General features: G+C 52.6%; 1 protein-coding gene across 1 annotated transcript in view; it reads left to right on the forward strand.

Moving 5' to 3' along the window:
- The window catches only part of RECQL5 (RecQ protein-like 5), a 35,037-nt gene that overhangs the window by 6,619 nt on the left and 14,385 nt on the right, over positions 1–14,033 (forward strand). The window contains exons 6-7 of the mRNA XM_006886370.1: positions 730–892; positions 2,681–2,760. Of these exons, the coding sequence (XP_006886432.1) occupies positions 730–892; positions 2,681–2,760 (243 nt within the window). The remainder of the gene's footprint in view (positions 1–729; positions 893–2,680; positions 2,761–14,033) is intronic.

The raw sequence follows: 14,033 nt of genomic DNA on the forward strand, positions 1-14,033 counted from the left end.
GGCTGGTGGGTTCAAACCATGAACCTTTGGGTTAACACTTAACACATTGTGCCACCAGCACTTTGGCATGCAGGGTATCCACGTCATAGTCTTTGAGTTACCCAGAAGTGCCCGCCCGAGGTCACACAGCTCTGGGCCGTATTGGGATGAATATAGATGTTAGAGTTTAAACCCTCGATCTGCTGTGTCTTATTAGGAGATGCTAGGCTCAAATCATGGCCCTGCAGGCCCCTATCTGTGTGACCGTGTACAAATTTCCCTGAGTTACAACAAGGTCATCAATGAAATCACATGGTAGTGTTTGTCATGATTAAATGAGACAAATTGATAAAGTGACCCAGCACTGACCTGCGTGTGTGGGGTCTCTGATTTGGCGTCAGTTTGGTTATTAAGCATTTTCCTTTGCCAAGAAGTTCAATAACTTCCTCAAGGTTGTACAGCTCATAAAGAGCAGAGCCTAATCTTGTTCCCTGAAGTATTCTTCCGCTTGGGCTCTGTATTTTCTGAGGTTCCACATGCATGTTGTAATTGGCCCTTTACCACCCACTGTGGTAAATACGGCTGTTCTGTGGTAAGGGAGCCTGCTTTCGGGCTGCATTGTCCTGACCAGATTGAGACCTGCCGGCCACCCGCCTCTGGGTGCTGTGAGACGGTCCCTCGGAGCGGAGGCAAGACCAACCCTCCCCTCACTCTCCTGTGTCTCAGGCGGCTTGTTCTTGGGCCCTGCAGGTTTGTTGCCCACTGGAATATTGCCAAGTCGATGGCGGGGTACTACCAGGAGTCTGGCCGGGCCGGCAGGGATGGGAAGCCTGCCTGGTGCCGTCTCTATTACTCCAGGAATGACCGGGACCAAGTCAACTTCTTGATCAGGAAGGAAATAGCAAAACTCCAGGTAAGCCTTGGAAGGTGAGTCCCTTCCAACCTAGACCATGCTCCTAATTTCACACAGGTTATTTTTGAGCCCAGGAGCTCTAGGCTGAGAGGGAGGAGACTGGTCTTCCAGGACCTAGAAAAGTGTGACGAAGGTGTCATTATGTGTTTGAAAAAACCCATAATAGTAAACCTCATTGTCAGTAAGTCCATTCTGACCCATTTGGACCATGTGGGACAGAATAGAACTGCGCTGTAGAGTTCCCAAGGCTGCAGCTCTTTACAGGAACAGATTTTTGTCAGCGCTGCCTGCAGACCCTTTCAGCTCAACTTTTGCTTAGCGTGCTTTAACCTGCATGCTTTGACTAGCTTGCTTTAACCTCTGTGCCACCAAAGCTTTTTACTGTGTGTTTAGTGTGGAGAGAAATAGTGTTCTGGGTAGGTAGACAACTTGCAACAGCTAGGTAAGAAATGTTTTCTTTTTATTATTTTTTGGGCATATACCGTCAAATCGGATCTGACTGGTACAGGAGGAGATTGTCCCTCCTTCTCCAGCAGAGCATCTGGTGGATTTGAACCGCTCACCTCTGGAATTGCAGTGCAGCTTCTTGTCACTAGGCCACCAGAACTTGCCAAGAAATGTTTTCTTAACATGATATTTTGTTCATGTAATTGAGATTAATTCTGCCTTGTGTTAATTAGAATTGTTGTGAAAGCATTTTCCTGTATTGTTATATACTTTTTTCCCCCCTGTGGCCAATTATTTTTCAATAGTTTCGTAGTCTTTCAACAAAAAAAAAAAGAAAATCTCATTACTGTCAAGTCAGAACCGACCCAGCTGAGAGCCTCCAACAGGGTTTTTGAGACTGAAACAAGCTTGGGTGGAAATGGCCTGACTTCCTCCCTCTGCACCAGTGGTGGACTCACACTCGAGAGGGGTGCTAGCTTGGGTTGGCAGTGCCACTCACTGGGGATTGTGTCCCCAGAGCTTCCTATACTTTCTTTGTAAAGAACCTAAAACAGACCAAAATGTATTAGAGAATTTGGCATATAGTAGATAGCATTACAAGTCAGTAGGGAAAGGATAAATGATTGAAGAATTTGTGCTGAAAAAGAGACATTAGGTCCCTGCCTCATGTCATACACGGATAGCTAATCCCAGCGTAGATTATTGTTGTTGTTGTTGTTGTTGTGTGCACCATTGAGTTGGAACAGCCGCCTCCAGCAGGTTTGCAGCGACAGGTCATCACAGCAGGAGACGGCCCATCTTTCTCATGCACAGCGGCTGGTGGATTCGAAGCACATGCCTTTGGGTTGGCAGCACACCTCCTTACCACTAAGCTACCAGAGCTCCCTAGACTAATTATGAAAAAGGAAAAATTTAGGAGGAAAATATTTTGTGATCCTGAGAAAGGGAGGCATGCGTCAAGATTTTAAAAGCAGGAACCGTAAAGGGAGACATGATTTGTTTGACTAGAGTAAATCTAAAATTTCTATGTGAGAGACACCCTAAGCAAATGGGGGGGAAACGAGCCACAACTCGGGGAGCTTCTTGTAATATATGCAGTTGACTGGACGCGTGGACAACCCTTACAGATGACAAAAAGGTACCCCGCCATATAGCCAAAAGCATGGACGGGCCTTTCCGAGACGGGGAAGCTGGTAAATGAGTGAAGGGGCGCTCGGCCTCACTCAGCAGTCAGACAGTGGTTTCAGAATGCCCGTCTGTGGGCCCTTTTCCTGTTTTCTCCTGCATCATATTTTTGTAGCTTTGTAAGACGTTTGCTAAGTGGCCATTTCTTGTTTCCAGGAAAAGAGAGGAAACAAAGCATCTGATAAAGCCGCCATCGCAGGCTTCGACGCCCTGGTGACCTTCTGTGAAGAACTGGGGTAGGTGACTTGTGCTGCCCGTGGGGCAGGGCTGAGTGGGGGAGGCCGGCTTCTCCACTGGCGGCTGATGACAGAGGACCACTCTCGGGCCGCCGGGATCCCCTGACTCCCCAAGGCCATTGAGTGGGGCATTTCTGTCAGGCAGCACTTTTCTTTGGGAAGCTCCAGGAACTCTGGCTGGTGAGGAATTTTTTTAGGATTATGGGTGATCCCTGTGAGTGGCTGTCCTGAGCCCTGAGTTCACTTCCGAGCTCAGTGTTACAATCATCCTGTGCCAGTGAGCGGGGCTCTGGCTTTGAGGACTGTCACCTTTTTATCTAAGGTTCCCTCAGAAGCCTGAGATCGGCTTCGCTCTGGGAGGAGCGGGGTAGAAACATTTTAAGAGAAATCATGTCTTTTCTAGCAGAACTCACTGATCGGTTTTATGTGACCCAGCTGGTGGTGGAAGGGAGGCTGTGCAGGGTGGGCCGAGGGCGGCTGGGTGCAGCTTTGCACACACGTGTCAGGGAAAGCGCATCTCGGGAGGACTGTTCCTAGACGGAGAACATCTTGTGTCTGTGAGGTACTATGTGTTGTACTCTGATTCACGTGAACTCACTGGTTCTCTTACCAACCCTGTGAGACGTTAAGCCTTGAGGTTAATAGCTGAACAGACCGGGCACACGGTGGACAGTCTCTGAGTTTCACCTGGCCCACCTTGGGGTTTCTGAGACTGAGTTCTGGAAGCTGATGCTCATTGCGTGCATGGCGCTGGTGTCTGCTGTCTGTCTTGGCCTCAGTAGAGAAACTATTGATCTGGTTTGACTTGGGACAGCCGTGCCGCAGTGGAACGGACTGCTGCACCGTCCTCACAACTGGACCCGTTCTCGCGTGCATCACGGTGGCCACTGCGTCAATCCGTTTGGCTGAGGGTCTTCCTCTTGTCACTGACTTTCTCCAAGGCTTGGTGCCTCCTCGTAATGTGTCCAAAGTACATGAGATGGAATCTTGTCTCTTTTCAGGACATTTGGCTGCACTTGTTCCAAGGCAGACTTGTTGGGGCCATGTGTTTGAGTCCCACCCTGCTTATTGGACTCAGCTTCCTTGGCCATTGGCTCTGAAGGTCATTGAGTCCTGGCTTGACGCTTTCCTTCTCCAAACCAAGCCAGGTCCACTGGCTCATGGCCTGTGGGTCTGGTGGAGTGAGCTGCCCCATAGGGTCTCCAAAGCTATCGTCTATCCAGAGGCTGCCCCCTCACCTTGATTCTGCAGAGGGAATGGTGACTTCTGACCACTGAGCCTTTCAGTTAGTTCAGCACTTAACCACCGAGCCACCAGAGCTTCTTCCTTCTCCACACAGCCGTCTCTGATTTCACCTCTGTGGTGAGACCATGCCCAGGGAGGGGTTAGCTGCAGGACCAGGCCCATCCTTGACACCAGAGGCCCTTTCCAGACGCTAGTACAAGGAGTTACAGGCTGGGGCTTTGTGGTAAGGAATGAACGGGCCTGTCTCCTAGCTGATTGTCTTGGCTTTAAAGAACCCTGGTGGCACAGTGGACTGCACATTGAGCCGATACTGCCTTATAGAGGAACCATGGGGCCGTCTTCTCTGATTAAGATTTGCAGCCTTCGTTTCTTGATTTACGGCCCTGCAGGGCTGTTCTGGTCCAGTTTGTCGGATCTCTCAGTGAGAGGCAGCTCGGCAGCCGGGGCGAAGGTGCGGGGCCTTGCCCAGCCTGAGTCTGAGAGGGGCTGTGCGAGGGCTGTGCGAGGGCTGTGCGGGGGCTGTGCGAGGGCTGTGCGAGGGCTGTGCGGGGGCTGTGTGGGGGCTGTGCGGGGGCTGTGGGAGGTGTGGTTGTTCCTAGTTGTCACTGGCTTTCGGTGACCCGACATAAACCGAGCCCCTGCGGGGTCCCACACCATCCCCATGCCTGTTGGTGCGTTTGGGCCAGTTGCCGTAGCAGTGACCTCAGCCGTCTCCTGGAGTCTTTCCTTCATTTTCATGACCCTTTGTTGGGCTCCCTGTGCCGTATCCCTGAGCCTGCTCCCCAGGCCCTTCCCAGGCAAGGGCTGTTCCCCACAGGGCTTGCCTGCTGTCCTTGCAGGAGCTGTGACCGGGTAATGGCCCCCTGCCTCTGCTCCTGCTGGCCACGGGAGGCTTCCTGATACCAGGACTCGAGGCCGAGGTGGGTGGCTGGGTGGGCAGGAGGAAGCTCACTGCACACGTGTGTAGGGGCTGAGGAAGACCTCCTGGCGGATGCTTGCCCCTTTCCTAAGAATAGCTGTGGTCGAGGGTGAGGCTGAGGCAGCTGCTCCCACAGGCAGTCCTGGGGAGGACAGCTGGCAGTGGGGGACATAGTGGCCACTGAGAGTTCAGGAGAGGCGAGTACATGTCTTCAGAGGCAACTATTGCAGGATCTGCGCATGGGGGTGGGCCCCAGGGAGGATACGAGAGGCTGGGTCTGCGGAATGAGGTGGGCCCTGCGGGGGTACCAGAGGCTGGGTCTGCGGAATGAGGTGGGCCCTGCGGGGATACCAGAGGCTGGATCAGGGGGATGGGATGGGCCCTGCGGGGGTACCAGAGGCTGGGTCTGCGGAATGAGGTGGGCCCTGCGGGGATACCAGAGGCTGGGTCTATGGGATGAGGGTGGGCCCTGTGGGGGGTATCAGAGGCTGGGTCTGCAGAGTGGGGGATAGGTTGATCTACAAGATGGGGAGTACCCCTAGGGGAGTTACAAGAGGCTAGTTCTTCAGGGTAGGGGATAAGTCCTGTGGGGGTTACCAAGGGCTGAGTCTGAGGGGATGGGGGTGGGCCCTGTGGGGATTACCGGAGGCTGGGTCTGTGGGGTGGAGGCTAGGTCTTACGGGGTTTTCAGAGGCTGGGTCTGTGAGAATGAGCTGAGTGGGTCCTGCTCTCTGCCCAGTGGGCAGCCACTCTCTCTGAGGCTCAGGTTTCTTCGGACTCTCGGGCCTGCCCCCTGTACCGTTTGTCTGGAGAGGAGAGTGGCCGGCTGGGTTGTAGGCCTGGACGGAATCAGCCCTCTGTTCTGGGATCTTGGGGCTGGAGGTACCCAGCAGTCCAGCATCCTCCTGTAACCCGTTTTCCCTCTTTGGTTCATGTACTCATTTGCTCAAACACCGAGTATTGCTGAGTGTCAATCCTGTGCCAGGTGCAGGGCCTTGGGATACGTTGGTGAGTGGGAGGTGCTTGTTCATTCAACACTTGGCAGATAAAGCGGCCCGCACACAATCTAGAGGCCCTGGGAGACTGAGGACAGACAGAACAGTGCATCAGAGAAGGCCTGCGGGCAGAGAACACTGTTCGAGAACTGGAGGAGGTGCTGAGAATGGACAAGGGAAGCTGGACAGGGCACGGACCACACACGGCGCCACAGGACTCTGTGAGGGAACGGGCCCTGGCGGCTCCATCTGGACAGAAAATGAGCTCTCACAAGTGAGAAGATTTTACACGGGACTTTACTCGCTTTGGTTGGTTGGTCGGTGCTTTTCCTCTGCCAGGCTGTGCTCTCAGGTGTCAGGTGGCATCGGGCTGGAGAGGCCCCGAGTCCAGCTCAGACCAGCCCCGCCATCAGGCCGGTCTGGCCAAGTCCTGACCAGAGCCTGCGTCTGACTGGACTCATTCGTAAAGGAAGAAGAGGAGCAGGACTCGGGCCTTCAGCCAGAGGGGAAGGACGTTTCTGGCTGGCGGTCGTCTTCCCCCTCCACCTCCCTGGGGAACACTGAGGAATCCTTCTCTTCATAGTTGCTGGACTTGTTGGAGACCAGACGGAACAGTACAGCAAACATGCTGAGTAGCATGACCGCGGCGATGAACAAGCCAATCACCACCAGGCCCCCCACGTCCCAGGGGTTTTCCCAGAACTCAGTTTTCTGATTTGGATCCAGATTTCCTGTCACTTGACTCCCGTGGACCTGGAGGAGAGGAGACCAGGCTTGAGCACAGAGAGTCTGTCCGTCCCAGTTTTAGCTCTTCACCCGCAGCCCTGCTCTGAACAGGCTTGTGGACAGTGGCCAACGGCCACTGGCCCCACTATGAACGGGCTTGTGGGCAGTGGCCCCCTGCCCTGCTCTGTTAACGGGCGTGTGGGCTGTGGTCGAGGCCCCGCTCTGAACAGGCTCATGGGTAGTGGCCGAAAGCTGCCGGCCCCACCATGAACAGACTCGTGGGCAGTGACCAAGGGCTGCCACTTCTGGACCCCTGGGATGTGAGGCTTTAGACTCCTGCCACCAGCCAGTAGCAGGCAGGACGTCCTCCTCTGTTGCAACAGGCACAGGAACTGGCCCTGGAGAGGCTGCCTCTGGCCTCGCCAGTTTCCCTCCTGATCAACTTGGATGTGACCAAAAGTCAAGGACCTGTCCTACCCACGGCCAGTAACTGAAAATTCTCCACACTAAAGCTGCCGTGTTCTTTAGTACCGTATTTGCCAAACACTCTGGGGCTTCTTGAGAGATCAGTGGAGGAGCTGAGAAGTGACCTGACCCCAGCTGAGGCCCCAGGAACTTCCCAGGAGGCGGTGGGAAGCAGAGGGGCCAGCCTGTCCTCCAGCAGCCAGTCAGTGGGAGGGAGCGAGGGAGAGAAGGAAGGGGTGCTTACCTGAATCCAGGGGGGCCTCTCCTATAATCTATAGGAAGGCAGACCAAGCTTGTCCCTTAGGCCCCACACTTTGGGGGTCCCTGAGAGGAAGAAGCCACCAGGTAACCAGAAAAGCAACTGGTGGGGGGACAGGTGTTAACAACTGGTCCTGAAAGACCCTCATTGCCATCACCAAAGCCAAACTAAGTTGGACCAGGACCTGTTGCCTAGCAACCAGAGTTCCCTGCACCCACCCTCTTATGATGTCGTGTTGATGGCTGTTCTGGGTACATGTGTCCGGGTCCTCGCTGAGAAAAGGAAGACTTTCCGTGGTGGAGAGGAGGCTAGATTAGACTCCCCACCCCACCTATCGTTGGTCTTGTTCTCACTGTCCAGGTGACCTGCTGACTGAGGACCGGCCAGCACTCAGGCTGCCTGGGGCTGGTGCCACCACCCAGGCCCCTCACTTCCTGTGGTGTGGGGTGAATGATTCACATGGGGACAGCTGGTACTTCCTGGAACCAATGCTGGGTGGAGGTGCCTGTTCCCAGATACCCTGGTCCCCTTGGAGGCCCGCTCCTCCCTTGGTCCTTTGTCTCCCTTGGCTCGGCTCTCTTGTTCGGTCCCTCCCTCCTCTTAAGAGGGGCTGCCAGCAGGGGGACGCTGAGCCTGGGCCCTGGTGCTGGACATCGAGGGCTTCTGTCCATTCCTCTCCTGGCTGTGATGATGTGAGAGCAGTGTCAGGAGCTGTGTTGGGCATTGTGTCAGCCCTTAAGTAGCATCTGTCCCAACGTGCAAGTTCTCTGTCCTGTAGGCCCGGACACCCCTTACCGCTCCTGTCAGCCTCAGGGGGCCAGGGCTTCTGTGTTGGTTAAAAGCTCCGCGGTGATTCAGTGTGCCTCTAGGAGTGAGTGCGACAGAAAAACAAGTTCAATAAAGTCTCTCACTCCCATGAGCACAGCGACTCCTTTCCTGCCATTAAACAGACCTGAGGGTGCCCGGGTGTGCCAAGTGTCCCGGCCAGTGAGCCGGACTCTAGTACACCTTGTTCTTATCCCTCGTGAAGCTGGAGGCCTTGTCAGGAACCACTTGTTTATTGTCAAACCTGCTTAGTTTCATTTATTGTTATAATTGTTGAGTACCATGAGCTGGAAACCCATAGTGGACCTTCCAGCAGGTTTTGAGGCAGTTAGGTTGCACAGAAGATTGTCCACCATTCTCCTACAGAGCTTTGGTAGAGTCGAACCACATACCTTAAGGTTGACAGTGCAATTCCTTACCACTTAGCCACCAAAGCTCCCTTATTGAAATTACCCAAGTGAAGTTAACATTATATAAAAGATGTTGTTGTTGTTGTTATGTGCCATCTAGTCGATTGTGACTCAGCAACCCTGTGTACAATAGCCCAGAAACCTGCTCTATCCTGAGCCAACTTTATTGTCTCATTACCACAATCACGGAATCAGTCCATCTCATTGAGGGTCTTCCTCTCTGGCCCTCCACCCTTCCAAGCATGATATCCCTCTCCAGGGACTGGTCCCTCCTTGCAACATGCCCAAAGTATGTCAGTCAAAGCCTCAGAATCCTTGCCTCCAAGGAGTAGGGTGGTCTTACTCTCTCTAGGATGAACCTGTTTATTCTCCTAACAGTCCATGGTATATTCAACACTCTTTTTCAGCACCACAACTCAAAGACATCAATTCTCTATCATCTCTAGTCATTGTCCAGCTCTCTGACATACAGCAAGCAATTGCAAAGACTGTGGCCTGGATCAGGTGCACCTTAGTCTCTAGACTGACATCGTTGCTCTTCAGTGCTCTGGAGAGGTCCCTGACAGCTGACTTTCCCAATGCAATTTTTTTCATTTTATTTTATTAATTTTAATGAACATTTATAGAGATTTTGGGTTTCCATTCATTCATTGTTGCACTATTTTCTTTATCCACCCCCAGTTTGTTCCTCTCTTTTTTTTTCCTTGAAAGTCTGTTTTAATTGTCCCATTGCCACAGTGCTTGTCAAAACCAGTTCTGATTAATCTCCTTTGTCAGTGTGTCCTTTGCCATTCCCTATCACTCCTCCCTGAGAGAGACTTCAGCCTGATTCATAAGGAAAAGGGGATGGCGTATTCTCTTAGCTACTTCCTGCTGAAAAGGGACGCTGTAGGTTTCAGGGTGAAGATCTTCTCTCACTACTCTAAAGGGCCCCCTTGGCAATAAGAAACACATAGACTATTGTGGAGATTGATTTTGGAATTTAGATGCACTGTTATCAGCTGTACTTAACCATACATGTTCATATCCTTGAAGATGCATCATGGAACTGCTGCTTAGAAGACACAAATTTAACTAACAAGTTAAAAGTACATGAGTCAAAAAATGAAAAGCAATCATATTCCAAGTAGAGGTTCTAACAGTGGCACAAATCAAGCTACAAAGGGAAGGTAGTTCTTAAAATAAAGGCTTATTGACTAGCACTTTGTCTGTTGTAGTATAAAGGTTAGGAACCACCAGATGTAGAGGCTCAACTATGTCATTTATTGTTCCCAGTGCAATTTGTCTCTTGATTTCCTGACTGCTGGTACCATGAGTGTTGATTGTATCACCCATAATAACCAAAACCACTTTTATGGATGGGAACCAGGCAGCAGGAGGGTAAGTAGTTTTCCCAAAGTGATGCTTTTACTGGGAGTTGGAGTTCACAAGCATTCCACGGTACCCGGAGTACATGGAGGAAGTTGTGCCGTTTGAACACTGGGATGTGACTGCAGTGACTCCATCCCATGGGTGTGGGCATGACAATGCTGAAACCGTTTTGTAAACATCCATAAAGAGCTCACACTCGAGGAATGTGTAGATGGATTTCAAGTTTTTGTTCTGCCCGGAAAAAGAAGTAAAGCCAGACTGGAAACCAAGCAGCATAGATGCCCTGGCCAGCAGACCTGTGCGTCGCTCCACGTGGCAGGAGTGGTCAAGGAGCGGACAGACAGACGTTTAGCCGTGAAATGAGATGTGAGGGGAATGACGTGTTGAGAGCCTTCTGTCAGTGGCATGACCGACTTGCAGGTTAACTGCTGGCTCTGATTGCATGATTCTGTTGTAATGGTCCCTGTGGGGAGAATGCCCTGCGCCTGGATGCCCAGGGTAGGATAGAGACGCATTAAGATTAGGATGATGGTGTTCTGTGGGAGGGACCTGGGAGCCCTTTTTCTGGGCCTATTCATTTTGTCTTTACTGCTTCTGATGGTGAATTTGTATCGCCCAGAAGCAAATGCTGTTATTGTGGAGTGCTTTAAATGTTCGAGTTTAACTTTTCAAAAACAGAGCTAGAGAACATTGGTTCTGGGTGGGCTTTGCTGATGAGATTCTTGGCCTGGTGACTTTATTTCAGTTTTCAATATTGTGCAGATGGCCCCTCTGGGTAGCACAAGCGGTTAATGTGATGTGTTTTCCTGCTAACTGAAAGGTTGGTGGTTTGAATCCACCCAGAGGAGCCTTGCAAGATGCCCTAGAGATCTGCTTCCACAGTATTGGCCTGTGGAAACGTCAGCTCTTCAGCACAGCCGGGAGTTTGGCTCCATGGCAGCTGGCTTGGGTTTGGGATGGTGATCAGAGAGTAAAATGCATGGATCCTAAATGTGGAGTGAGTTCCCTCTGAGGAACCAAAAGGACAGACAGAGAGGCCCCAGGTGGACAGGCTGGGAGATCAGATGGAGGCTGGACCCCAGCAGGGACCCTGGGCAGACACTGAGTGTGGTTTGGTGGTGGGATTGAGAGAGATGGGGCCAGAGCTACACGGTCATTCTTCAGCCTGGTGACACATGGCCACTGCTTTCCTTGGCTCCAGTCTGTCCAGATAGCTAGCCTACAGCTCTTGGCTGGACTCTACTACTGGTTCTTTCCAGATTAGATTCACAGAGGGCACTGTTCTGCTCCCCATGCCCATCCCCGAGATACCTGTGCCAAGGACCGCCAACCCATGTCTGTCCCGGGCTGCTGTCAGCTGCTCAGATCTGCCCTGGGACTGAGTGCCATTTAAGCCTGCCCAAACTGTGCCCAGCATTGGAGAAGCTGCAGTGCCAGGCCTGCATCTGGGTAAGGCCAAGCCCTCTGAAGGCAGGGCAATGTCTTAGCATCCTGTTATCACAGTGCCTGGCACGGAGGAGGGTATGAAAGAGCTACACCTCATTGGTCAGTGCCCAGCTGTCCACAGTCAGCGCCTAGCTGTCCACGGCAGCCTGCACCTGTGCCAGGCACCCCGAAGGTTCACTAGGGGAACAATCTCAGTAATGCTGCTGAAGGGAAAGTCTGGCAGGGTCTGGGCAGCTGCCCTGAGCTGAGGGCTGTGGGGACTGAAGAAGGCGGGACCTCTGCACCCCCACAACCCCCACCCAGCCCACTCCTCTTCCCCAGGAGACCTGTTAGACCCCACCCGCTGACAGTCTGGGTGTGTGCATTTTCCATGTAGGTCAGCTGACGGAGGGTAATGGAAGGGTTTTAGCTGTGCTTCACCCAGGAGACCACAGTTGCAGCCTCAGGGCCCTGGGTGGGAGCCGGGAGGGTGGGGCTCAGAAGGCTGCCCTTCCAGCTGGATGCACTGGACAGGTCATCCTGCATTGCTAAGCCTCCCCGGCCTCACCTCTGAAATGGGGATGGTAGCGTTAACTACTGCGCTGAGGCTGGTGGTGACTCAGCCAGTTTATCTACAACAAGATGCTTATGAAAACAAGGCCGGGGCAGGTGTCAGCCCCGAGGGATACCTCTGTCACTAGCTGTCACTGTCATCAGCACCATTCCCTTGTCCTCCACCTCACTATCCTCATCATCATGGGTTCCGCTCTTGATGGTGGGGCACTTGGAGGGTAGTCAGGTTCTTGAGTGTATTTTCCTTTGTTAAAATTTTGTGTGGAGACACTTCTGTCTGGGTGTTTATCCCAGACCGGTCTGGTGAGTCTGTGGAAACCCGGAAGTGAAACTAGCCAGTAAGAGTGAGTCACCTGCCGAGCCTGTCCCTGCAGTGTAGCCAGGACTGGTGTCCCACACCCACACCTGTTTGCTGGTGGACAGGTGCTCTGTGGTGACCTAGGTGTGCATTGCATAGCCTAGGGTGGCAGTGTTGTTGTTGTTATGTGCCGTCGAGTCGTTTGCGACTCATAGCGACTCTATGTACAACAGCCCTAAACTCCGCTCTGTCCTGTGCCAATCACACTGTCTCTAACACTCCCATCCCAATTATCGCAGTCACTGAATCAATCCACTTCATAGAGGGCCTTCCTCTCCTGCGCTGTACCTCCACCCTCCCAAGCATGATGTCCCTCTCTAAGGACCAGTCTCTCCTCACAACATGTCCAAAGTATGTTAGACGGAGCCTCAGAATCCTTGCCTCCAAGGAGCCACCTGGTTTAACCCTTCCCAGGACAAATCTGTTTGTTTTCCTAGCAGTCCATGGTATTCTCAATACTCTTCTCCAGCACCACAGCTCAAAGGCATCAATTCTCCTTCTATCCTCCCTGGTCATTGTCCAACTCTCTGATGCATAACAAGTGATTGCGAAGACCATGGCCTGTATCAGACACACCTTAGTCTCCAGAGAGACACCATTGCTCTTCAGTACTTTGGAGAGGTCCCTAACAGCAGACTTTCCTATGGCAATGCGCCTTTTAATTTCCTGGTAAAAGGGTGGCAGTACTTACGGAAAATCAGAGTCTTCATGGCTTGGGAGGGGCACACCGTGGCTGCACTGTCCCTCCCCACTGGAGCCTACTCTGCCTTCCCTGGTTCATGGGTACTGTCCCACCCGCAGGCTTCTCTGGAAAACAGAGTATTTGAGGGAGGGTGGAGGAAGGGTTTCATTTCAGCAGGACCAGCCTTTAAACCACAGACCATGTTGTCTGGGTTGGCGCCGCCTTTCGAGGACAAATGCCATGAGAGCTCATATTTGCAGAGCCTGGCCGAGGTTCCTCTGCACGGGTGTGTGCTTGAAGGGCACACACTTCACAAGATGGACATAGTTACATGGGGGGCTGGTGTCACCTGCCCACATTCACGTGGCTTGTAGTGGTGGAATGCGGATTTGAACTGTGATAGTTTGATAAGGAAGCGAGTGTCATAATGGTAAAAGGTTGAGAATGTGGATTATAGACAACACGGGGAGCTGTACCTCTTCTGCTTCAGAAGTCTAGGGAGACCTGAACCTGCTGGTGTGGGCTTGTGGGGAAAGTGTTCAGGGGTATCCTGAACTTGGCTCTTGACGGGTAAGCAGCCCAACACTGCAGAGTGGGCATCTCTAATCAAGGTGCCTTGGTAGTTCTTGCTCAACAAAGGTTTCATGCTCATTGTTCAGGGGCATGCCCTCCCATTCATCTTCTGTTCCAGGGCATGCCCTCCCCTTCGTCTATTGTTATAGGGCATACCCCCCCCCCAGTTCATCTGTTCAGGGCATGCCCTCCCATTCATCAGTTCCAGGGCATACCCTCCCCTTCGTCTGTTGTTATAGGGCATACCCCCCCCGTTCATCTGTTCAGGGCATACCCTCCCCTTCGTCTGTTCCAGGGCATGCCCTCCCCTTCATCTGTTCCAGGGCATGCCCTCCCCTTCATCTGCTGTTCCAGGGCATGCCCTCCCGTTCATCCACTGTTTCAGGGCATGCCCTCCTGTTCCTCTGTTCCAGGGCATGCCCTCCCCTTCGTCTGTTGTTATAGGGC

This window comes from Elephantulus edwardii, unplaced genomic scaffold (genome assembly GCF_000299155.1).
Source record: "Elephantulus edwardii isolate Elephantulus edwardi_28Jun2011 unplaced genomic scaffold, EleEdw1.0 scaffold00048, whole genome shotgun sequence".
Classification (NCBI taxonomy): domain Eukaryota; kingdom Metazoa; phylum Chordata; class Mammalia; order Macroscelidea; family Macroscelididae; genus Elephantulus; species Elephantulus edwardii.